The sequence below is a fragment of the Babylonia areolata genome, chromosome 19 (genome assembly GCF_041734735.1).
Source record: "Babylonia areolata isolate BAREFJ2019XMU chromosome 19, ASM4173473v1, whole genome shotgun sequence".
In the NCBI taxonomy this organism is placed as follows: Eukaryota; Metazoa; Mollusca; class Gastropoda; order Neogastropoda; family Buccinidae; genus Babylonia; species Babylonia areolata.
Genome location: NC_134894.1, coordinates 7,662,252 through 7,688,485, shown reverse-complemented (window position 1 = coordinate 7,688,485; position 26,234 = coordinate 7,662,252). Strand labels below are relative to the sequence as shown.

Below are 26,234 nucleotides of genomic sequence, written 5' to 3'. Positions count from 1 at the left end.
GTGATACTGTGACGTTCAGTCCGCTCCGTATGGTATTATGTCATATCATGGTTGGCTCTCGGGGGAGCTGAGAATGATCACTATGACACGTTTCGCCAACATTGGTGAAAGTCTTTGGTGGACACACACACACAGTGTGTATCAAGCATTGCCCGCTTTTTCTACTCGCTCAGACCATTTACATAGTACTGTGTGGCTTTCGTTTTTCTTTTTTTTATCATGTTTTGATGAACCACAGTTGATGCAGACCACGATGATGATGATGAATTTTGTTTAATGTCCCGTCAGATCACATATACTGGTGATTGTTGACATTTTGTTAAAGTAGCAATTTCGGTGATAATGTAGACAAGTAGAATAAAAAGTGATGGAGGATTAAACTGTAAAAAAAAAATCGATCGATTTTTAAAATGATAAGCTTGTGTGTGTGTGTGTGTGTGTGTGTGTGTGGAGGGGGCTGGGTGTTGGATCTTCAGTTTAACGTCTTTTTACGAGACAGAGGAGATGGTTGCCGAGAGATGGTCGGAGGAGGGAAGGAGGTGGAGGGGGGTCATAAAGAGTGCAGGTGCGTTCACGTGTATATATCAAATTCATATCAATCGATCTTCCAAGAATCAACCCTTCCGCCCGTTTATATCATTTCGTTTTTACATATCACCACGTCGTCACAAAGCGTATGGAAAAGACAAAGAAAGAAAAAAAAGCAGCACTGTGATGTATCAAGGAACGGGGAAGAAACCACAAAATTGTTACGCTCTGTGGAGACTCTACATGACGGACCTGAACGGGTCGCGCAGCACTACACGTAGTGCAGGTTGAACTGGCCTCACAGACTGTCCTCGCCTGCTCGTGGTGCTCCCTACGAGCCATGCAGGGGCAGTAAATCAGGTGATAGAGGTGGACTCTGACATGATTATCTGCGCCTGGCACTGGGAATCTGGGGCCTGAGAAAGGGAAGTGTGTGGCAAGTGGAGATAGCCCCTGGAAGAGTTTTGGACTGACTTCTACGATACTGCTGGAACATCGCCAACAACAACAAGTCTTGCAGTTACTGGTGAATTGGGGTGTTTTTTTTTTGTTTTTGTTTTTAAATTCGGTATCTGGTTCCGTCTTTATATGTCAGTGTTATTTTATTGTTATTCTAATGAGTTCTATTGCTGTTTTTCTTCTTTCTTTTTTGGGGTGGGGTAGGGGGGGTGGTTTATATTTTCATTATTCAAATGCCATTGTTTTCTTTTCTACTTATTTCATTTCATGTCATGTTACGGTTGTTGTTTTTATTACAGTTCTTTTCTCTCTTTTTTTTTTAACAAACGATTTTCTTTATTTGACATATATGTTTTATGTATTCATTCTTTTTCTTTTCTTTTCTTTCTATTACTCCGTCCATTTTTCTTCCTTCCTTCTTTTCTTTCTTTCGTTCGTTCTTTCTTTCTGTCCTTGCTTCTTTCTCCCTTATATATATATATATATATGTATATATATATGGTTAGTCCGTATATTCATATACTTGCTCTTGTCTATGCAGTACTTCACGTACTTTTGCCTGTGCGAAGGTACTTCTTCTGTTAATGTGTGTGTGTGTGTGTGTGTGTGTGTGTGTGTGTGTGTGTGAGAGAGAGAGAGAGAGAGAGAGAGAGAGAGAGAGAGAGATATTTCCGAACACAGAAGCGCACGTGCTTCGGCGCGTTAAACATCATTATAAAATTCCAGCTGCTGGCTGTTCAGTTGTGCGTTGTTTCGTTTCGTATTTCGTTTACCTGCGTCTCCTCTGGTGTGTTTATAGTCTGTCCTCACTCCTTCAGATCCCCGTTAAAAATAGTGCCGATCTTCGCGCAAACTGAGAACTCCATACAACCCATCTTCACACAGCTTCTCAATTGTATCCGTTGCTTTTTAGATTTTGCTGCATTTTCTCCTTTCTTTCTTTCTTTCTTTCTGGATTTATTTCATGAGGCTGTGTGAGGTTATTGTCGAAGAGGGAAGTTTGAGAGAAGTGGGAGGGGTATCTCTGGATAGTGTCAGTTTGTCGGATAATCATAATCATCGTCATTATGATGACGACAACGGCAGTGAATAATTATGGTTGTGATGGTTGTTGAGAGGTGACGAGGAGGGGTTGGGGTGGAGTAGGAGCATCAGAGTTAAATTAAAAAAAAATTATTTTGCTGTGTATGGGGCTGCTTAATCAGCTTGCTCTGGGTTATGTTGTCAATCTCTTTAATTTTCACCGGTCGCTATAGGTTAAGTGCAGCCAGGTAAAGATGGTTCAAGTTAATGAGTTCTCCAGATTGTTAAGTTCCGAGAGAACGTGATTACAGAAAGGTTTCCACCCAGGTGCAGTGGAAACAGTTCATAGTCGGTTGTGGCGTTTGTTGTTGTTGTTGTTGTTGTTGTTTCTGTATTGCTTACGTGTGTCTTGTGCTGCTAGTAAGAGTTGTTCACGTCTTTCTTCTTCCTTTTTTCCCCTTCATCTGTACATTTAAATGTCTGTCAAACTTCTGTTTCCATCCATGGTCGCGTGATATAATGAAAGATATGCTTGTACTGTATTATGATGATAAGAGTCATGATTTTGTAATTATCATTACACGTTTTGAAATGCCCATAATTAAGGTAAATGACGAGTACGTCTATGTTTAGCTCTCAAGATACCTTTAGATTAGATTATGTGATGTTATGTGCATAGATCTTACGGAAAAAAACAAAAGAACAAAACAAACAAGTAAAACATGACGATGTTGTTTTCTTCTTTGAAACCTTCACCTGTGGTACCCGACAAGACGTCGCTGCCATTAATACCCTCATCTGTTGTTGTTGAGGCTGAGTATCCTCATCTCTGATAAGTGCTTTCCGTTTTTCATCCGCCACGGTGAGTATGGGAATTGCGTTTTCCATTCTTTGCGCCTTCGCCTCGGTCACAGTAATACTGGTATAATGGCTGAGCTTCTTCTTTTGATAGATACCCTCAGTCATAGTCATATAGGGCTTAGTGATTTCTGTCTGTACCCTAGGTCTTGATAACATAGGGCTTAGTGATTTCTGTCTGTACCCTAGGTCTTGATAACATAGGGCTTAGCGATTTTTGTCTGCAGCCTCCGTCAGGGTAACATAGGACTTAGCGTGTAATGATTGTACCCTCATCCGTGGTAACATCATAGGGCTTAACGATTATCAGTTCGTGTCCACGGTCATGGCAATATACGGCTTAGCGCTTTCAGCGGCAGTGCCCTCTGCAATAACTCATCGTTTCATGCAGTGCCCTCAGTCATGGTAATGTGGATGTTTATGACCGCTGGTTTTTGTAGTCTGTGGCACGTTTTGCTCTTTGGCCGTCGCTGAAAACGGCGGGGAGTCTGTGGTGTGACGGCAAGAGTCGGCTTTTGGCTGTCCGGAGTGCAGTAGATCATGGTGAGTGATGACAGGTAGGGCTGTGGGTTGTAGTCTCCAGTGTGGTGAGTGGTGGTGAGGGGACGGGGGTGGAGGGGGTGCGGGGAGGTGGGGGTTTGGGGGGTGGGGGGGGTGGGGGTCAGGAGTGGACACCGTCTGGATCCATGAAAACCTTCCAGGTTGGTTGTCTGTAGAGCTTGACTGTGACTTACGGCGAGCGATGGTCGCGCGTTGCCCTTTGTATGGCGGCATGACTGTCTTCTGTGGTGCTGAACAGCGGGGTTTGGGTGTCTGAAGTGTGGTGGCTGGTAACCTGGGTGGCGTAGAATTCTCCTTGGTTTAAACAGTATTTTTACTTGGAACATGTCACAATACAACACAGATATCGATGAACAGAACAACAAGAAAATCTTATATAAAGTCCTGTCCTGACACATGTACGTACTGAATGTGTGACGGATGTCATCATAACTAGAAGTTAAGACGTGAACATACATGAGTTTTGAACAAAACTAAGCTGAGATATGAATAAAGTGAAGAAAATGAATAATAAACGTGTGGTGGAGGAAGAAGTCAATAGAGAGAGAGAACGAGAAGTATCAACGCTGGGGCACAAGCACAGCAAGACTTAACTTGACCGACAAACAAAGCGGCGAAGGCCAACCGTCCCGCGGGGGAAAAAAAAAAGAAAAAAAAAGGCAAGCACGCCATCATGTATTAATATCATGAGCTGGCAAATGAAAGGGCAGCACTCTTTCAGGCACATGCACTTACATAATGATATGCATACAGACAGGATATTACTCATCGTTATGAACCATTGAAATAGATGCATGCAAACATATATGGGTATACTTATGCATACGTACACACACATGCCCATCCATCCACACACACACACGCGCGCGCGCGCGCGCACATATCTCCTCGAATTAGGGTGGCGGACATTGTGAATGTCCTGGGTGCCCCTGATTTGGGACTTCAGATCCCTCAATCAGTGCTATGAATAACAGTGTTGCAGTGGGTGTAATCGGGGAATGAATACCAGTAGTTTCTCGAAACATTTTCCCCATCTTCTCTTAATCAAGTATATGATTACCTGTGAAAGTTGTTGTCAGTGGTAGTAGTAGCAGCAGCAGCAGCAGCAGCAGCAGCAGCAGTAGTAGAAGTAGGAGTGTTAGTGAATACACGAATCGCATGCTAAACCATAAAATTTATTGATTTTATTCATATTCATGGGAACACATCTTCAGAATTTAGCACACATACACACATACACGCGCATGCACTCTGACAGGGAGATAGAGAGAGACAGACAGACAGAGAGAAAAAGATAGAATACGCGTAACTCATCGATAACTCAAAACGTTTTTATTCCAGGGTTATGATTTAAGCATGGCTCATTCTTGCAATACGTCCTTGGGACTCTGAGGGAGACAGAGACATAGGGGCGAGTCTGAAATTAATCCTGAATAAAGTAGACAAAACAAAACCAACCCCTTGTCCACCCCCCCCCCTACCCATCCACCCATCCCCAACAAAAAAAGTAAATGAAAATAAGTAAAATGAAAAAAAAAAAACACACACAAAAAAACAACAACCCCACATCAGAATCGATCGCACACCATCCCGTGACCCTGACCTTCCACATTACCACGCGTGGACAGACAAGGGCGACCCACCGACCAAGGTCACCGCTTCAGAATTTCAATTAGCTGCCACTCCCCCTTAAATTAATTAAGCAACAGATCCCTATCCGTGCTCGAAGATATCGGCACTGATGAGTATGCCAAACTGGAGCTTGATCGCTGTCGAGGAACGTGGATTTGCTGGGTGTTGGAGTGGACATAGAACAAGAAAGGCAATGCGTTACTGGAGTGTGGTAGAGAGAAAGGGAATGCGGTATTGGGAGAGAGAGAGAGAGGGAGAGAGAGAGAGAGAGTGGCGGGGATAATTATGGTATTGGAGTGGAGATGTAGCGAGAAAAGGGATTTGGCAATGGAGTGGAGATTTTGCGAGAAAAGGAAAACGGTATTGGAGTAGAGATATAGAAAAGAAATACGGCATTTGAGTGGGATAGACAGAAAGAGAAAAGGAATACGGTGATGGAGTCGAGATAGAGCGAGAAAATGAACATGGTATTGAAGTAGTGCAGACACAGAGAGAGTAAAGGACTACTGCGATAGAGATGGAGGAAGACTGTGAATACGGTATTGGAGTGGGGCTAAAGATAGAAAAGGAATATGGTATTGGAGTGGAGGTGGAGATAGAAAAGGAATTTACGGTATTTTGATGGAGATGGACGGAGACAAGGCAAGACCAATTCTTTATTTTCGAGGATAATAGATAAGTACTGGCGCGCTTTATTTTTTTACATCCAATCCCCGCCCTGAAACAGGGTCTACTCTATACAACGCTACATATAATTATGTCATAGCATGCACGTAACTACACAACACTAAATAAAGTCATATACATGCGTACACAATACTGCATAAAGGCATAAACATGGTAATGATAACACACACACACACACACACACACACACACACACACAGAAAGAGAGGCACGAGCATGGTGATAAATTACATAGGAAAAAAGAAACATGGAGAACACACACACACACACACACTCTCTCTCTCTCTCTCTCTCTCTCTCTCTTACTCACGCACTCGCACACTTACACACACATAAGCATACATTGTGTATGTTATCAAATACTATACCAATGTGAATATGAAATAGACAGAGAAAAATAACACGGTAGTGCAGTGGAGATTGCCACGGGGAGAAAACGAATACTGTAACCGAGTTGAGATAGAGAGAAAACACAGACAGGGAAAAGGAATGCTATAATGGAGTGGAGATAGACAGACAGAGAAAAGGAATACTGTGTTGGAGTGGAGATAGACAGACAGAGAAAAGGAATACTGTGTTGGAGTGGAGATAGACAGACAGAGAAAAGGAATACTGTGTTGGAGTGGAGATAGACAGACAGAGAAAAGGAATACTGGATTGGAGTGGAGATAGACAGAGAAAAGGAATACTGTGTTGGAGTGGAGATAGACAGACAGAGAAAAGGAATACTGTGTTGGAGTGGAGATAGACAGAGAAAAGGAATACGGTGTTGGAGTGGAGATAGACAGAGAAAAGGAATACGGTGTTGGAGTGGAGATAGACAGACAGAGAAAAGGAATACTGGATTGGAGTGGAGATAGACAGACAGGGAAAAGGAATACTGTGTTGGAGTGGAGATAGACAGACAGGGAAAAGGAATACTGTGTTGGAGTGGAGATAGACAGACAGAGAAAAGGAATACGGTGTTGGAGTGGAGATAGACAGACAGGGAAAAGGAATACTGTATTGGAGTGGAGATAGACAGACAGGGAAAAGGAATACTGTGTTGGAGTGGAGATAGACAGACAGAGAAAAGGAATACGGTGTTGGAGTGGAGATAGACAGACAGAGAAAAGGAATACTGGATTGGAGTGGAGATAGACAGACAGAGAAAAGGAATATGGTGTTGGAGTGGAGATAGACAGACAGAGAAATGGAATACTATAATGGAGTGGAGATAGACAGACAGAGAAAAGAAATACTGGATTGGAGTGGAGATAGACAGACAGAGAAAAGAAATACTGTGTTATAGTGGAGATAGACAGAGAAAAGGAATACGGTGTTGGAGTGGAGATAGACAGAGAAAAGGAATACTGGATTGGAGTGGAGATAGACAGACAGAGAAAAGGAATACTGGATTGGAGTGGAGATAGACAGACAGAGAAAAGAAATACTGGATTGGAGTGGAGATAGACAGAGAAAGAAAAGGAATGCGGTATTGGAGTGGAGATAGACAGACAGAGAAATGGAATATGGTGTTGGAGTGGAGATAGACAGACAGAGAAAAGGAATACTGTGTTGGAGTGGAGATAGACAGACAGAGAAATGGAATACTGTGTTGGAGTGGAGATAGACAGACAGAGAAAAGAAATACTGGATTGGAGTGGAGATAGACAGGCAGAAAAAAGGAATACTATAATGGAGTGGAGATAGACAGACAGAGAAAAGAAATACTGGATTGGAGTGGAGATAGACAGGCAGAGAAAAGGAATACTGTGTTGGAGTGGAGATAGACAGACAGAGAAATGGAATACTGGATTGGAGTGGAGATAGACAGACAGAGAAATGGAATACTGGATTGGAGTGGAGATAGACAGACAGAGAAATGGAATACTGGATTGGAGTGGAGATAGACAGACAGAGAAAAGGAATATGGTGTTGGAGTGGAGATAGACAGACAGAGAAAAGGAATACTGGATTGGAGTGGAGATAGACAGACAGGGAAAAGGAATACGGTGTTGGAGTGGAGATAGACAGACAGAGAAAAGGAATACTGGATTGGAGTGGAGGTAGACAGACAGAGAAATGGAATACGGTATTGGAGTGGAGATAGACAGACAGAGAAAAGGAATACTGGATTGGAGTGGAGATAGACAGACAGGGAAAAGGAATACTGTGTTGGAGTGGAGATAGACAGACAGAGAAAAGGAATACTGTGTTGGAGTGGAGATAGACAGACAGAAGAACGGAATATTGTGTTGGAGTGGAGATAGACAGACAGAGAAACGGAATACTGTGTTGGAGTGGAGATAGACAGACAGAGAAAAGGAATACTGGATTGGAGTGGAGACAGACAGGGAAAAGGAATACTGTGTTGGAGTGGAGATAGACAGAGAAAAGGAATACTGGGTTGGAGTGGAGATAGACAGACAGAGAAAAGGAATACGGTGTTGGAGTGGAGGTAGACAGAGACAGAAAGTGGAAATGGTAAAGGAGAGGAGGAGACAGAGAGGGAAAAGGAACACTCCCCGAATGAAGGAAAACCCGTAAAGAGAAAAGAAAAGAAGAAGAAAAGAAAAGAAAAACACATCGTGTGTATAATGAAGGTGTATACCTGCCGTGGATTTGCCGGGGGCTGTTGTTTGGATTTTGTTTTTTGTTGTTTGTTATTGTTTTTTCCTTCTTTTTTTTTTTTTTTACCTGGTGCGAGGTCACCTTGACCTGCCCCCCAAAATCAACTTCCATGGGGTGCATGCGGTGATTGAGAGCTGTGCTACGGCATCGCCTGTTTTTGTTCTTTTTCATTTTACAGCTTGCCTGTCTAAGTTGTCAGTTATTTCCTGTGAGGGGGGGAGGGGGGGGGGTGAGGTGGAGGGAGATGGGGGAAGAGAAATGAGGCGAGAGAGAGTGAGGGAGAGGGGGGAGGTAGAAAGGAGGAGAGAGAGGGTGTGAGGGAATGGGGGGGGGAGTGATCGTATTTTCAGTTGAACGCATTTCTTCTTTCTTTGTACGTGTGTTTATATGATCCTTAATTTATGTCTGTCTGACTCTGTCTCTCTGTGCTCTTTTTTCTCTTTCCCTCCCTGCTGCTCTCTTTTTCGCTTTTTTCTTTTTTGTTTTCTCTCTCTCTCTTTCCCTGTTTCCTTTTCTCCCAATTTTCTCGTTTTTCTCATTCCCATTCCCTGTATGAATGATTTAGATTTACATGCTCACAGAGAGAGACAGAGATTATATTTACAGCAAAGGTAAACTAACAGAACAGAATATTTCAACGAAACCTACACATTTTTATTTGACAAAGTACAGGGAAGGAGAGAGAGGGTAGTGAAGGGCACGGTTGGGGAGGGAGGGGGGGGGGGGGTGGGGGGGCGGTTACGCTCGGCCAAACCTGAAAGATGCCCTTTGATCCAGGAACAGGAAGTTGAAGATTTTGCAGACTGTAAACAGGTCAGCCTTGTCCAAAGTTCAATAATTTTTTTTTTGTCTTTGATGGGTTGTTTGTTGTAGTTCTGATGACTCCTGTGATCCATGCAATCCTGACAGTCAAATGTGTATTGCCATTTAACAATCAGGGTGTCGTAAGTGTAAATCCATGGTCTTTTTTTAAAATTTTTTAAATATTTTTTTTTATACTTGTTTTGTAATTAAATTTTAGAAAAAAACAAAAAAACAACAACATGCAAACTGTTAACATACTATACATGTTCTGAAATATCCAAATGTATCATGAGTTGTCTTTTTGCTGTATTGATGTACTAATAATAAAGTTATTGAAATGTTATGGCGCTGATCTTGAAGAAAAAAATGTCATCTTCTGTGCAAGAAAAAAAAAGAAGACTTTTAGGGGGGAGAGGGGGGGAACTCAGTGTTCTATAGCTGGTGGAAAATATGTTCGTATTGATTGCTGGGTCACGACGGACTTCAGATAAAATAGTTTTTGACTGCACTGTCTGCAGGTGTTTTATTCCTTTGCGATCTCTCTCTCTCTCTCTCTCTCTCTCTCTCTCTCTCTGTTTTTTTTTTTTTTTTTTGTTTTTTTTTTTTTCCTCAGGTTATGTGTGGGCTTTTAGGAAATATTTGATCCAGCTTTTATCGTGAATTTTTATTTTTTTTATTTTTTAATATATTTTACAGGTACCTTTCATACAGATGTGTGTTTGTGCGTGTGCGTGAATGTTTATGTTTGTGTTTGTGTACGTGCTTGTATGTGTGTGTATGCGATTGCGCGCGTATGTGTGTGTGTGTGTGTGTGTGTGTGTGTGGTACTGCATAAGATTTTTTTTACTGATATTTTTGACATGATCCACCCCAAGATCTTCTGCACAACTGGCTGGCGTATAAAGAACGTGATGTTTACTGGCGCACAGACATAGCTGATGTAGACGTAATAAACAAGTTTCTATGACATCTCCCTTTCACGCCACGATGCCAACCAGTCTTCCTAGAGCTTTCGGGCGTTAAGTGCTTACCATGTTTGCCGAACAACTCTTGGGCGTATTTTTTGTGTTGTTTGTTTGTTTGTTTTACCAGTTTGTTAATATTTTGGGGATTGAGATGTGTGTACTCGGTGGTTGAGAAGATTCGAGAAGAAATTTGGCGTGGGTGCGTTTTGAAATCTGTTGAACTGTAAATAGTAGGAAAACCCGTTTAGAATTTTATGTCTTTGTGTTTGTGCTCCTTTCAACCAATGTGGCTATGAATGTGTTTAAAGGGAGCATAGGGCGTGTACAGATACCTTGAAATTATAAGCGGGGACGTTAGCCTCTTCTGAAGTTTTGTTTGATGTCTCAAATAAATATTTTCACAAATATTTGGTGCTCTATAAGTCGTTCAGAAAACTTACTTGAACAAACGAAAATCATTTTCTTTCTTTTTTTTTCTTTTGTTTTTAATTTGCCATGTTTTTTTTATGTATATTTGTTGTTATTGATGATATTAAATTGATCCTTTTTTTTTCAAAGACGTTTTAAAGCCGGCCAAAAGAGAGGAAGGAAGGAAATCTCAAGGAGGATTGCTCCTGGCAGTGTTGTCTTTAAGAATTAATTGAACAAAAAGTTGTCTTGTCAATAAGGGCGTCGTTCAAGACTAGTATCAGGACGTATGGAAGAAAAGCACTTTTTTGTGTTTCTGTACTCAACAGGGTCTTTTGGTGAGTTTACTTTCAGGTTGTTCTATGTCCACCCTGAAGAAAACATGCCAATAAAGAGACAGGTGAGACGAATCCACGAGGAATGTTTTCTGGCAGTACGGGGCAGTGTGGTCCATTCTTCCGTTCCCTTCATTGCTTTGGGTATCAATCACACATCGTTCACGGCTTTGTAACGACTTGGGGCTGGCTGCTCCATCCGCGATATCTCCATCAGCATCCAACATCTCCCCACCCCTAACATCATCATCAACACCATCTGTTGTTTTGTAGCTTGCAGACGGAGGAAACAATTAACCAGTAACGATAATGATATTCTGGATTCAAAGAAGGACCGGGCTAAGTGGGGAAGCAGAAATGAACCAGTGACTCCTTTTCACTTTCTCCCAGAGCGAGGCTGGAGTCGAGCCGTTTGTTACGTTGGTTAATGGAGAAACGCTGTTAGTGACTGGGGTGGTGGGACACACACACACACACACACACACACACACACACACACACACACAGCCACTGCGTAATCGTGTGTGTATGTGTATGTCTGTCTGTCTGTCTGTCTGTCTGTCTGTCTCAGTGTTTCTTGAGACTGCTGTTTGCTATCAAAGAGCTCTGTTACGAGGCTAGTCTTCCACTCGTGGGAATCAGGTGATACTGGGTGCACGTGTTGTTGACACTGCGTTCTCTGCTGCTGTCTGTGGCAGTGCCGGAAGGGAAGGAGGGAGAATAGATAGGGGTTTAAGAACGAAGTGATGGATGAGTGAAATGGCGTATACGACGATATGGATAGCTGTCTGCTTTAATGGGTTTTTCTTTACTTAACTAGATAATTTAAGCATGTAATTAAAAAAAATATATATATATTATTTAGAAATATACCCAGCGAGTGAGCTGTTTGGGATTAGAAGTGAGAGAACAGAGAAAAAAAGAATAGAAATGAATGAATGCATAATTATATGAATGACATTTTTTCAAGGGTTGAGATATTAGCAGACTGGCAAATTTGCATAATCACACCAGCTGCTATTTTGATATGCAGAAACAGGTAACGAACTGGGATACAGACACACACACACACACACACACACACACACACACACACACACACACACACACACACACACACACACAGATATTAGGAAAAAAAAAGAAGTGATGTTTTATTCCCGGGATGAACGTATAAAACGGAGTGGAACCTCAGCTCATAGCGCTCCCATGATTTGATAGCCTGGCGCCTGGGAGACATCAAGCCGTTCATACATCGATCAATATTTCCAGGTTTGCCCGCAGACCGCACAAACGTCAAAATGTGGCCTAGTTTTGTAGTTTATTGTGAATTGATTAAATATATATATATATAAACTATAAAAAAAAAGGGGCTTTCTGGATTTATTTACAGGAGCCGAATTGTGATGGGCACAGAAACGTGGTTTTTTTTTTTCCAGTCCACTCACTCTCTTTATCTGCTTCCATGGAAACAAAAGATCATAATCATGTCTCAATTGTGTGTGTGTATTGGATGGGTGGTGGTGGTGGGCGTGGGCGGGGGGTGGTGGTGGTGGCGGGTTGACCATGTCCCTGTGTGTGTGAGTGCTTGCTTCTGTCAAGACGTGTTTTCCTGGTCATTCTCAGGCAGTGGAGTTGAAACTTGGGAAATACCAGCTGTTGTTTCTCCAGTCATAGATTTTTCCAATCTACATCGAAATCCCCCAGCTGAACAGACTGGTTGAAGGACAGAACTGATCATATACGTTCTAGATTTTATTTCCTGTGCCTTCGGTCATTGTCATAGCCTAGCGTTACCTGCCAATGCCCCACTAAAGTCGGTGTCTTAGAGGACTTAAGTGTTTTCCAAAGGTGCACTCGGACATAGTTCATCATTTATAGTTCATCATTATCATGCAGTGCTCTCAGTGGTGGGTACTTGAATGTTTTTGACCAGTCGTTGGTTTTTGTTGTTGTGTTTGTTTGTTTTTTTTCCTCGGCACGTGTTGCTTTTTCCTTTCGTCGCTGTAACAACAGGGAACTATGGCAAGAGTCGGCTTTTGGCTGTCTGGAGTAGATCATGGTGAGTGGTGACTGGTGGTTCGGCTGTGGGGTATAGTCGCCGGTGTGGTGAGTGATGGGGGTGGACTGTCTGTCACACTGACCGTTATGACTTTAACACCCGGTAGACTGTTACACTGACTCACTGCATGATTTTAACACCCGGTAGACTGTTACACTGACTCACTGCATGATTTTAACACCCGGTAGACTGTTACACTGACTCACTGCATGATTTTAACACCCGGCAGACTGTCACACTGACTCACTGCATCATTTTAACACCCTGTAGACTGTTACACTGACTCACTGCATCATTTTAACACCCTGTAGACTGTTACACTGACTCACTGCATGATTTTAACACCCGGTAGACTGTTACACTGACTCACTGCATCATTTTAACACCCTGTAGACTGTTACACTGACACTGCATCATTTTAACACCCTGTAGACTGTTACACTGACTCACTGCATCATTTTAACACCCTGTAGACTGTTACACTGACTCACTGCATGATTTTAACACCCGGTAGACTGTTACACTGACTCACTGCATCATTTTAACACCCGGTAGACTGTTACACTGACTCACTGCATGATTTTAACGTCCAGTTTTCAAATCCACAGTTTCAGGAACACAACTTCAAATTCTGCCCACACAGCCCTCACTTGTGATGTGTCTGCTAAACATTGCATTGTCAGAAGTGGACACCGTCTGGATCCGTGAAAACCTTTTCTGGTTGTCTGGAGACCTTGACTTACCGGCGAGCGATGGTCGCACGTTGTCTTTTCCCGTGGATGACTGTTTTCTGTGATGCTGAAGAGGAGCAGTGTTTGGATGTCTGAAGTGTGGAACCTGGGTTCTTTATAACGTTCTGGACTGTTGTGTCAGAAGTGTCCTTCTTCTTCTTCTGCGTTCACTCGTCTGTACACGAGTGGGCTTTTACGTGTATGACCGTTTTTACCCCGCCATGTAGGCAGCCATACTCCGTTTTCGGGGGTGTGCATGCTGGGTATATTCTTGTTTCCATAACCCACCGAACGCTGACATGGATTACAGGATCTTTAACGTGCGTATTTGATCTTCTGCTTGCATATACACACGAATGGGGTTCAGGCACTAGCAGGTCTGCACATATGTTGACCTGGGAGATCGTAAAAATCTCCACCCTTTACCCACCAGGCGCCGTCACCGTGATTCGAACCCGGGACCCTCAGATTGACAGTCCAACGCTTTAACCACTCGGCTATTCCGCCCGTCAGAAGTGTCCATCCTCTGAACCCAAGAAAGCTAGGACATTGAAGTTTGATTGTGTTGATTGATGATGAAGTTTGAGTTTCGAGGGTGTTGGGGGGCGGGGGGTTGTGGTTCTTGAAGCATAAGGCATCTATGCACCACAAACTTCGAATCATTTGACGGTAATGCTTCTTGAGAAAGTGCTCGACAGTTAATTAAACAGACAGATAGGCAGATTGATTAAATTCAGCTCCGTTCATGCTGTCGAAAGCCCAGCCGAAACCGACTCTGATTAAAACACAAAAATAGAAGAAGGAGAAGAAAAAATATTAATGCCCTCGATCAGATTCGATCTCACAATCTCCTTAACTCCAACCTGTGTGACAGCCAAGGGCACCCTCCCATCTGACTCCCTTCAGTTGGGTCATCGGCGTAAAGTCACATTATTTGATTAAATGCACTGTCGATACAGACGGTTTTCTACGACGTTACGACGTTTTTGCCTCCAGTTATTTGTGGGCTTTTAAGGGAACGTTTTGATCCACTTCTTATCTTGAAAGATTCTTTTGGACCTTACTGGTGCTTTTGACACAGAGTGGTTTCGAAAGAGAGAGAGGGGGAGAGAGATATTCAAGTGTGTGTGTGTGTGTGTGTGTGTGTGTGTGTGTGTGTGTGTGTGTGTGTGTTTCTTTAATTTAATGTCTTTTCACTTTGATATTAGACGTGTGTGTTTGTGTGTGTGCGTGCGTGTGAGCGCTATATTGAAACAGTCTTTTGGACTTCATGTGTGTGTGTGTGTGTGTGTGTGTGTGTGTGTGCGTGTGTGTGTAATGTGTGCACTTATGTCCCTCTGAAGTTTAAAACTCTCAATGCTTATCTTGAACTTGTGCAATCCCGAGGTAGTCTGCCCAACCTTCTGGCTTATAAACAGCATCATTTACCGGAAATGTGACGTAATTCACGTAGATTTGATAGACATATTTCTGTGAAATCTTCCGATCATGCAAGGGATGGCAGCGTGTCTTGCGAGAGTTCATAGGAAACGGTTTGTGGCATGTTTTGTTATGCCTTTGGCATGCGCAGTTTTTTTTCTTCTAAAAACAGCCGTTTAGAAGCTTCAAGAGAGTCGTTCACCCTCCCCCTCCCCCAACCCCCACCCCCCCCCCAACCCCCACCGCATTCCGGAACTGTGATGCATAAACATGTTTAACACGTTTGTTGAATTTATTTATTGCGTGTATATGGATCTTGGTCAAAATATAGACATCCAAAAATTGAGGTGAAGTCAGAGCAAATACAAAATACTTTTAAGAGTTTAAACAAGAATGTAAGCATCCTTTTCAGTTTTCGTTCAGTGATGCCTCAATGCATGAAATATTCTAACAAACATTTGTCAATAAATAAGGGAGTCGTTTGAAACTGTATCTGTACATGCGATCACATGCTTCCCCCCCCCACCACCGCCATCGCCTTCCTCTTTCTTTTCTTCTTATTTTGTTTTATTGAATCTATTTTTTATCATGATTTTTGTGTGTGTGTGTGTTAATTCGCTTCATGTATTTGTTGTTGTTTTATCAATCCCGAAGAATGCATGCACAAAAAAACCCACAAAAAAACAAAAAGAGAGAGAGAGAGAGAGAAGCTGCGACATCCGCCCCCCCCCCCTCCCCCACCCCCCCCTCAAAAAAAAAAGGGGGGGGGGGAGGGGGTGAACAGCTTCTGGCATTGTGACCACACACTTATCATTCTGCTCCCTTCATTCAAGGCCGGCTTTGGTAGTCATCAATCACACATCGTAGTTCACTTAGTAACGGCGACTCGGGGGCCTGGGCGGCAACCGGCCGTCCGCGATATCTCCATCAGCATCCAACATCTCCCCCAACATCATCATCATCATCATCATCAACTATACCGTGTGTTGGTAGCTAGCTTGCACGCCAGAGGAGGGAACCATTAACAGGGTGCTGACTGTGGTGAACAGAAACGGAACAGGCTGGGGGTGGGTGTGGGGTGGGGGAAGGGGAGTGGAGAGTGTGGTGTGGGACCAGCGAGTGACCCCTTGACCCCGTGGCTTTCCAGAGCGAGGCTCCAGCCGACCCGCTCGTTCTGTTGGTTAATGGAGAAACGATGTCCAGTGACTGGGGGGAGGGGGGGGGGGCTGGCACACAGGCGCACACAAACACACACACACACAGATCCTCGCACGCATATGCATGCACACAAGCACAAACACACACACACATGTACACTACACACATAAACACACACATACACACACACACTCTCTCTCTCTCTAATACACGCACGCACACACACACGCACGCATACGCACACAAACATAAACACATAAACCCACACAGACACCTGGCACACACACACACACACACACACACACACACACACACACACACACACACACACACACGCACGATACAGACACCTGGCACACACACACACACACTCTCTCTCTCTCTCTCTCTCTCTCGCACTGCTGGGTGCTATCAAAAAGCGGTGGGTTGCAGTCCACCCCGCTGTTAGGGGCTGGACTCACGTGGTTCTGTTTATGTGTGTGGTTGATATTTCCCCTGCCTTGATGTTTGGTAGGGAAGGTGGTGCTCCGGACACTGAGATGGAGGAGGTACAGACGGGAGAGGAGGGCGAGGTTGGGGGAGGGGAGGGAGGGGAGGGGGGGCGGGTGAGGGAGGGAGGAAGATTGGTAGGTAGCTGAACTGAAATGAACGAACTAACGAACTTACATAATTATGCTTAATTACATCCAGCCCTCAGGGCAAAGAGAAATGAAATCAAAATATTCACAAAATAACACACACACACACATACACACGCACACACACACACACACACACACACACACACACACACACACACACACACACACTGTATGTCAGTGACAGTATTTTACGGTATTATGTTTGTGAAAGTATTTTACGATTGCTTGTTTTGTGACAGTTGGGTTGGTGACGGTTGTTTGTGGTTTGTGTTTTGGTGACAGTTATATATTGACTGTGTTGGTGACCGTTGTATCGGTTTGTATGTTTGGCGACGACAGGAGGAGGGTGGTGAGGGGGGAGTGGCGGTGCCGAGACGTGTCAAGACCATCGTCACCCCCAGGATGGCCATGGAAAGCTTCCGTCTCTCGTTCCTCAACGATGGTAAGTGCTGTGTTGGGTGCTTGTTTGTGCCATCGCTTTGGTCACTTTTCATTATTTCTTTTTTCTTTTGTATGATTTTGTGCGTTGAATCATTTTCTTCCTCTTCTTCTTCTTCTTCTTTTTTTTTTGTAAGTTATCGTGTGTGTGTGTGTGTGTGTGTGTGTGTGTGTGTGTGTGTGTGTGTTTAACGTTTATTGTAAAGCGCTTCGAGCCCCCTTTAAGGAAATGAAGCGCTCAACAAGCATCCATCCATCATCATCATAATTATTATCATTATTATTATTATTATTATTATTGTTGTTGTTGTTGTATGGGTTTAAATTCCCTTTTCTTTTTATGAGTTTGTATTGAGTTTGATTTCCTTGGTTTTGTATGAGTTTGTATGAATTTGATTTCCTATGCTTTGCATGGGATTGGTTTCCTTTTCCTTGTACACGTTATTTCCTTTGCTTTGTATGGGTTTGGTTTCCTTTTCCTTGTACACGTTTGATTTCCTTTGCTTTGTATGGGATTGGTTTCCTTTTCCTTGTACACGTTATTTCCTTTGCTTTGTATGGGTTTGGTTTCCTTTTCCTTGCATGGGCTGGGTTTCCTTTTCTGTATACGGGTTTGATTTCCGTTTCTTGTTTTCCATTTCTTCATTCCGTAAATGTTTAGATTCACCTGTGTGTGTGTGTGCGTGTGTGTTGTGTGTGAGTGTGTGTTTGTGAGTGTGTTGTGTGTGTGTTTGAGAGTGTGTGTGTGTGTGTGTGTGTGTGTGTGTGTGTGTGTGTGTGTTTTATTTTTCTTCATCCGTACCGTTCTCTTACGTTCTTGTTTTGTCTTGTATCACCGCCCTTTTCATTTTCTTTCGTTTGATTTAGTTCTTTTCTTTCTGTATCCAAACATTGTTTTCATTCATATTTTTATGATTTCGTTGTTGTTGTTTTGTTGCTGTTTTTCCCCCTTTTTTTCCCTTTGGCTTATTTATGGTTGTTGTTGTTTTTTTCTCTCTCACTTACTATACCCGTGTTGTCTTTTTTAAGCTGTCCACGAATTTTACTTATAAAAGTTTGTCTGCACGCTTGCACGAAATGTCATAGGAAATTGATGTCGAATAATGATAAGAAATTTCCGGAACAAAAACGTTTTTTCGATAAGGTAAAAATAGTCGAGATATTTACATCATCAAAGGGTTTTTTTTTATTTTATTGTTTTTGTGTTTTTTTTCCTCTTTTTCCCCCCTCTGAAGGACTGACTCTCGTCTTGCAAGAAAGGTTCAAGCACTTTTTGATTGATCACGTGATCTTACTATTACGTCATTCATCTCAGTGAACAGAACACGTCCCACTCACGCCCCCCCCCCCCATCCCCCCAGTCCGCCCCCCCCCTCTCTCTCTGTGTCTCTGTCTGTCTGTCTGTCTGTCTGTCTCTCTCTCTCTCTGTCTGTCTGTCTGTCTGTCTGTGTATGACAACGAAATCGGGTCGATGGCCTCGATTTACTCAAATATGAACCTCAGCAGTAGACCACGAAGATTGTACGTATATACATACCGTTAGATATTGTTTTGTATTCCTTATGAAGTGCAGGATAATGTTGTGAAAAGCGTGATTGTGTAGGAGGGAGGGCCGGATGGGAGGAAGCTTGTTTACCGCTTGGTGATATGAGCATGTTGCTTAAGTCATAAAACCATTTGAATCTTTGAGTCTCTCTCTCTCTCTCTCTCTCTCTCTTTCAGATGAGATTTTTTCCGTAAATTTTCGGAAATCAGTCAATCTGAGAGCCCCCAGAGGTCGATTCTGAGATTCGTGTAAATCCGTTGAGAAAATCAAGCGGTATGCTATATCACTACATGTAGGCTATATATCACTATATATATCACGAGATGTGACAGGTTCGTTTTCAGTTGATAGGGCTAATGTATCGATCCGAATTCCCAAACGGTTTGGATTCTTACTTGAATGAAAATGCGGCGAACTGTCTGCTTGAGAGAAATCTGTTTCCAAACGTCATCCAATGTTACACTTTACTGCACGTTGCGTGCATGGACCTGCATCTGAATTAAATACACACCGAAAATTAATGGGAAAGCTCTTCAGTCCGTATTCTCTGTTTATAGACTTTGTAGTAAAGAGTGTTTGAGCAGGGTGTGACTTGTCAGAGCTTATTCGCACACGTTTCCTGGTCATGGCGGTTGACAGTCAAGTCCGCAGTTGTCAAAATGCCGATCCTGACAGGTGATCTTTCCGTGACACGCGTCGAGACCACTGTGAAAAACTTCTTCTTCTTCTTCTTCTTCGTTCGTGGGCTGCAACTCCCACGTTCACTCATATGTACACGAGTGGGCTTTTACGAGTATTACCGTTTTCACCCCGCCACGTAGGCAGCCATACTCCACTTTCGGGGGGTGTGCATGCTGGGTTTGTTCTTGTGTTTCCACAACCCACCGAACGCTGACATGGATTACAGGATCTTTAACGTGCGTATTTGATCTTCTGCTTGCGTATACATACGAAGGGGGTTCAGGAACTAGCAGGTCTGCACATATGTTGACCTGGGAGATCGGAAAAATCTCCACCCTTTACCCACCAGGTGCCGTCACCGAGATTCGAACCCGGGACTCTGAGATTGACAGTCCAACGCTTTAATCACTCGGCTGTTGCGCCCGTCTGTGTGAAAAACAAACAGCACACACACACGCGCGCGCGAAAACACACACACACACACACACCACACACACACACACACACACACACACACTTCGTTTTCTCATGGCTGTATTTCTGCATAAAGCGACGTCACCACAACACAGCGATGTCAACACACACACACACACATACACACACGCACGCACGCACACACATTCAGAAGATGAACTCAGCACGTGATTCTCGTTTTTTTTCGGTATGAGCTGCGGTCGTTACATCGTTGTTAGTACACACACACACACACACACACACACACACAGCTTCAAAAGATGAACTCAGAACGTAGTTGTCGTTTATTTACATACACACACAAACACACACACACGTTCAGAAGCTGAACTCTTCATGTGATTATCGTTTATTTCGATATGAGCAGGAGCCAATATATTTTCTCAGTACACACACACACATACACACACACACACACACACACACAACTGACACCCCTCTCTCTGTGTCTCAACTTCCCTATCATCCACTCATCCAAACACCTTCTTCCTCCCAATCCTTCCTCCTCCCTCCCCCCCCCCCACACACACACCTACGACCAGGATCCTTTGCCGCAGTCACAGCACCGGCAGTCCACAGGGAGCTATCAATCCTAGGCCGCCAGGAAACCACACAACAGAGGAAACTTTGCTGAGGCAATGGTGTTCACTGGTAATCTGTTCTGATTCAGCTGCACAGCATGCAGGATATCACGTACCACCTTGCCCTCCTCAGTCCCCCCCCCACCCCTCCTACTGGTCGCGGGGCCAGATTGAGTGAGCGTCTCCCCAGGATTAGAAACCACCACCACATCCATCTATCGACAGTACCCCGACACATTCTTCTTCAGCGTTCCCAGGCCATGCTCAGACGGACAGTCTGGAGTGAATGAAGGACGACGTCCGCAGTCCGCTGGAGCTCTGCCGCCGTTCCCCACAACTTGCCATGGAGCGCTGCAGGACTGGGCCAGATCTGGCGCCTCAGCTCTTCGTGTAGAGGGCAGTCCTGCAGGACATGGGCTGGAGTGTAATGAGCGAAATCACACGGACATTGGTCGGTGTGGGAAAGTTTCAGTTTCCCCGACACCGAAATGTAGCAGGAATTCACCTCAAGCATGAAAGTGGCAGGGGATCTAAACTGAGTTCACACCGTGAGAACAGTGCCAGAAAAATGCCACCGGGTTTGGAGCAGTTTTGTTTCAGTACTTGATGAATGAAAAAGCTGGTGATGATGCTGTGGAGGTCCATTTAGGTTTTGGACAATGTGACAAGGATGTAGGATACTCTGCGCTTCCTTCAGTGATGATTTATATCCCAGCATCAACCAGGCTCGAGAGATTCAGACACCTGCATGTTTGTCAGGAAGTTTGAGCACGACTTCCAAAGACGCACCCGTGAACTGGATGACCTGCGATTGTGTAGTCCGGGGGGGACTGTATATCACACCCAGCTCTTGCTGGAAAGGAGACGGCTACGGGCCGAAAAATTCCTTTGTCTAATGGGTCTCGAGAACCCGTCTCCTCCTAGGTGTCAGTTCCCAGTGCTAACCACTTTGCCTCTGTCAGTCTCAGTCTGTCTGTTTGCCTCCCATCTTTTGCACCCCCTCACCCTCCACTCTCTCTGTCTCTGTCTCTCTCTCTCTCTCCCTCTCTGTCGCTCATTGCATCTCTGTGAAGGCTATTGAGGCTGAGAAAAGGAGCAAGTTTCAATTATTCAGATGAAGTGGATACGATTTGTGCTTGCAAGTGTCTGCAGTTCCAAAGTGTTTTATCGATTTTTTTTCGCTCCTTCTAGCGTGTGTGTGTGTGTGTATCTGTCCCTCTGTTTCTGTATCTTAGTGTGTGTATCTCTCTCTCTGTATGTGTGCGTGCGTGCATACGCACCCATGCACGAAGATAATTATTGTCGGTCTTGACAGTCGCAAGGCAGGTGTGTGTATGTGTTGCACGTCCCCGTAAATTGAATCCAAGCAATTCTTATGTCAGCGAAACGCTCATGTTTATGCACGTCTTGAGAAAAGTTTCCCTGTTGCCAAATGTTTCTTATCCTGAGCGAAAAGCGCCCCCCTCTACAAAGATGTCTGAAAAAATACAAAATGTCTGTATGTGTGTGTGTGTGTGTGTGTGTGTGTGTGTGTGTGTGTGTGTGCGTGTGTGCGTGCGTGCGCGCGCGCGCGTGTGTGTTTATATGCGAGTGTAGCCTATGTGTGTCTCTGTGTGTCTGTCTACACTCGGGTACGTGCGCGCTTGTGATTCGGCGCTTCAGAGGATTTTTGCTGTTGTTGTTGTTGAGAAAGTCTTCAAAGGAGAAATTCTCCGACAAATTCTGTGGACGTCAATGCTTGTTATTTTTGTTTTCTTTGTCTTGCTTTGTTTCTGTTTTGTTTTGTTTTGCCCACGTCGCATGGCAGCCCAGACCTACCCCCTTCCCTCCATTTACAGGATATCTGCAGCATTCCGAAAGGAAAATGTATTCCGAGGATTGTCAGCAAGAAAAATATCAAAGCACGAGTGTGTGTGCTGTGTGTGTGTGTGTGTGTGTGTGTGTGTGTGTGTGTGTGTGTGTGTGTGTGTTTTCTGTGAAAATGGATGCGCAGCAACCATTTGTGTGAGAGTGTGTGTGCGTGCGTGCGTGTGTGTGCTGTGTGTGTGTGCTGTGTGTGTGTGTGTGTGTGTGTGTGTGTGTGTGTTTTCTGTGAAAATGGATGCGCAGCAACCATTTGTGTGAGTGAGTGTGTGTGTGTGTGTGTGCGTGCGTGTGTGCGTGTATGTATGTGTGTAAACGAAAGAGCGAAAGAGATAGATGAGGGAGCGATGTAATGTATGTTATTTATTCACCCGACCTTGGTTGATGGGAGTGTGCGGTGCAGGTCTGAAGGCTGATGGCTGTTCTTCCTGCAGAAAATTGTATTACCGGCATAATCCGATTTGGCCTCCCAGAGAGGGGATTAATGATGAGGCTTCCGCCTGCAGCGCTTCCGTCTTTTGTTCTTTTGCCTGCTTCCTCTCCACCTCCACACACACCCCATCTCTCTCTGTCTCTGTCTATCTCTGTCTCTGTCTGTCTGTCTGTCTGTCTGTCTGTCTCTCTCTCTCTCTCTCTCACACACACACACACACACACACACACACACACACACACAGTGAGAGAGAGAAGATGTAGATCAGACATCGTCGATATCAAGGAAACTGCCTGAAAGTTATAAAAATAGAAATAGAAACTTTTTTTTTTAAAAAGTTTCACAGACTTGAGCTGACAGCCGTAAACCTTTTCTGCACTTTTGCCTTTATTATTATTGATTTGTTGGCTTTGTTTTGTTGGGGTTTTGTTGTTGTTGTTGTTGTGTTTTTACCCCTCCACTCCCACCCACACCCCACACCCCCGTCCGTGGTGTTTCCATCAATGTAAATGACACTAATCAATTCCTGCGCTGTGGAAATAAATGCCTGCAGGATATAGATATATATATATATATATTTTTTTTTTTACAACAGCCGCGATTACCACGAGAACGCCTTGCCTACTGTGCAAGAGTTGTTCAGCTTTTATAATGTTCATGATCACCATTGTTGTCTTATTTTTATTTTTTTATTTTTTTTATTTTTATTTTTTTTTCATTTTATTAGTATTACTATTATTATTACTACTACCTTTTTCTATTTTAATTATTATTCATTTATTTATTTATTTATGTAAGCTTATCTATTATTTATTCCCCCGTTTTTTGTTGTTGTTATTTTTGTTTTTGTTTTTGTTTTTTGTTTTTTTTCTCAAGGCCTGACTAAGCGCGTTGGGTTACGCTGCTGGTCAGGCATCTGCTTGGCAGATGTGGTGTAGCGTATATGGTTTGTCCGAACGCAGTGACGCCTCCTTGAGCAACTGAAACTGAAACTGAAACTCATGATCAGATTATTTCCCTTTTTGCTCCTTCTAGACAGCAACAGTGTCGGGAATCTGTACATAGGACACGTTCTCAGTTGTCGTAGAGTTCATTTGGTTTAAACAGTATTTGATTGGGATAATAATACAGTACGGTTGTAGAAGAACAGGACAACAAGAAAATCTTACACAAAGTCCTGTCCTGATACATGTACATAGTTAGTATGTGACCGATGTCATCGTAGTTCGAAGTCGAGTTCATTTGCAAAAAAAAAAAAAAATCAACATTTTATTTCCAAATTGACTCTAAGTATGCATAAAAACTTCGCTTCTGGAATAGTAATTGATTAAAAAAAAAAAAAAAAAAAAACCTACAGAGGCATCAAAAAGAAAATAGAAAAATTGTATGAAACCAAACCCTGGTGTGTGCCTCATTGTAGGCACTCAATGTTATTATCAACCCACTTTCCCTTGCCAGGAATCGAACCACTGATGATCTGACAAACCCTTAGTGAACTTCGGAATTTCCACTGCCCTAACGTATCAACGAGGGAACTCAATGGCCCCCCGATTGTAGGCTGTAAACCAATTACCTCCCATGTAACATTTTGTCGGTTCTTCGACATGTCCAGAATGACACAAGACCCTGGTGGTTCTTGGCTTTGATGCAGCAGTAAATAAATAAATAAATAAATAATGGATACTTATATAGCACACTATCCAGAAATCTGCTCTAGGTGCTTTACAAAAACGCTTTTGATAACATAAAACATTATATCTATGTTACATACACACACCAAAATGTGACCACACACACACACACACACACACACACGCACGCACGCACGCACGCACGCGCACACACACACGCACGCACGCACACACACACACACACACTGCATACATACATTTTAACATACATGTGTATCTAACAGCTACCCTAACAAATACGCACACATAGGCAGGCACAAACTTACATAAACACACGCACACACAATACACATTCATATACATGCATGTAGTTGTGGACCTGCCACAATTGAACTTATTGCTGAGGGAAAAGGTGAGTTTTGAGACGAGATTTAAAAGATGCGAGGGAATCAGAATGACGGAGGTTATCAGGGAGCTTGTTCCACGTCTTTGGCGATTGAAAAGAAAACGATCTGTGTCCATAGGTCTTACTTCTGACGTTGGAGATGATCATGTTTCAGGTTATATACATTGTTATGATATAACATTCCTCAATATATTTCTGATTATTTTTTTATTTACTTTTTCTGTTTCCTTTTCAGTGTTGAGTAAGCGGCAGGACTTTTTTTGTGTACAGAAAGAGAAACTGCTCGCGTTTCACTTTCTGGCTGTCACGTGTTATTTTTTAATTATTGTTGGTTGTGTTAGCGTTAATCTGTGTGTGTGTGTGTGTCTCTCTCTCTCTCTCTGTCTCTCACTCTCTCTGTCTCTGTCTCTCTCTCTCTCATGTCATTTATTTACTCATACTTATTTGATTTATTATAGCGTGCGTATGTATGTGTATGGTGTGAAGAAGCTTCCAGCTTACCCATTCTTCCCTCAATAAAACATTTGTCATTGTCATTGTCATTATCATTGTCATTGTCTCTCTCTGTGGAAAGTGGCAGAATGGTGAAACTGCTCATCTGCTAATACAGAGAGTCCGTGAGGGTCTGGGTTCCAATCCCGCTCTCACCCACTCTCCCAAGTTTGACTGGAAAATGAAACTGAGCGTCTAGTCATTCGGATGGGATGATGAACAGAGGTCCCGTGTGCAGCAAGCACTTAGCGCACTGAAAAAGATCCCATGGCAACAAAAGCGTTGTCCTTCTGGCAACAATTTCAAGTAGATTTGACATAGCGTGTATGGGTTTGTCCGAACGCAATGACGTCTCCTTGAGACACTGAAACTGAATGTGTGTGTGTGTGTGTGTGTGTGTGTGTGTGTGTGTGTGTGTGTGTGACCCTTTCTCCCTCCATTCAATTTCACGCCGAGGTTCATCAATGGGATAACTGATACTTGCCCTGCTTAAAATGCTGTAAAATTAATTTGCACTTTTTTTGAAAATGCGATTATTATGCATTTGGATTAGATGAAGCCTGATGAAAATGATTAGTCATTTGCAACTGGAGAATTTGGTTTATTACCAATTTTTCTGTGCCTTTTTAAATTTTTTTTTTTTTAATCCAGACTACTTTTTTCCGAAGGATAGCTCATCAGAGAAAGAGAAAGGTAGAAGAGAGGAATGGGGGAGGGGGGCGTGGGGGTGGGGGTGCGGGCAGGGAGGGAAGAAGGGATACGGATACGGATAGTTTATTCAATAAAAGGCCATGGCCTCTCATGA

At 43.4% G+C, this 26,234-nt stretch overlaps 1 protein-coding gene across 2 annotated transcripts in view; it reads left to right on the top strand.

Annotated features, from left to right (window-relative positions):
* The window catches only part of LOC143293422 (uncharacterized), a 418,870-nt gene that overhangs the window by 310,862 nt on the left and 81,774 nt on the right, over positions 1–26,234 (top strand). For both annotated transcript variants that reach the window (XM_076604270.1, XM_076604269.1), the window contains exon 3: positions 17,224–17,326. In XM_076604270.1, coding sequence (XP_076460385.1) covers positions 17,224–17,326 — 103 coding nt within the window. The remainder of the gene's footprint in view (positions 1–17,223; positions 17,327–26,234) is intronic.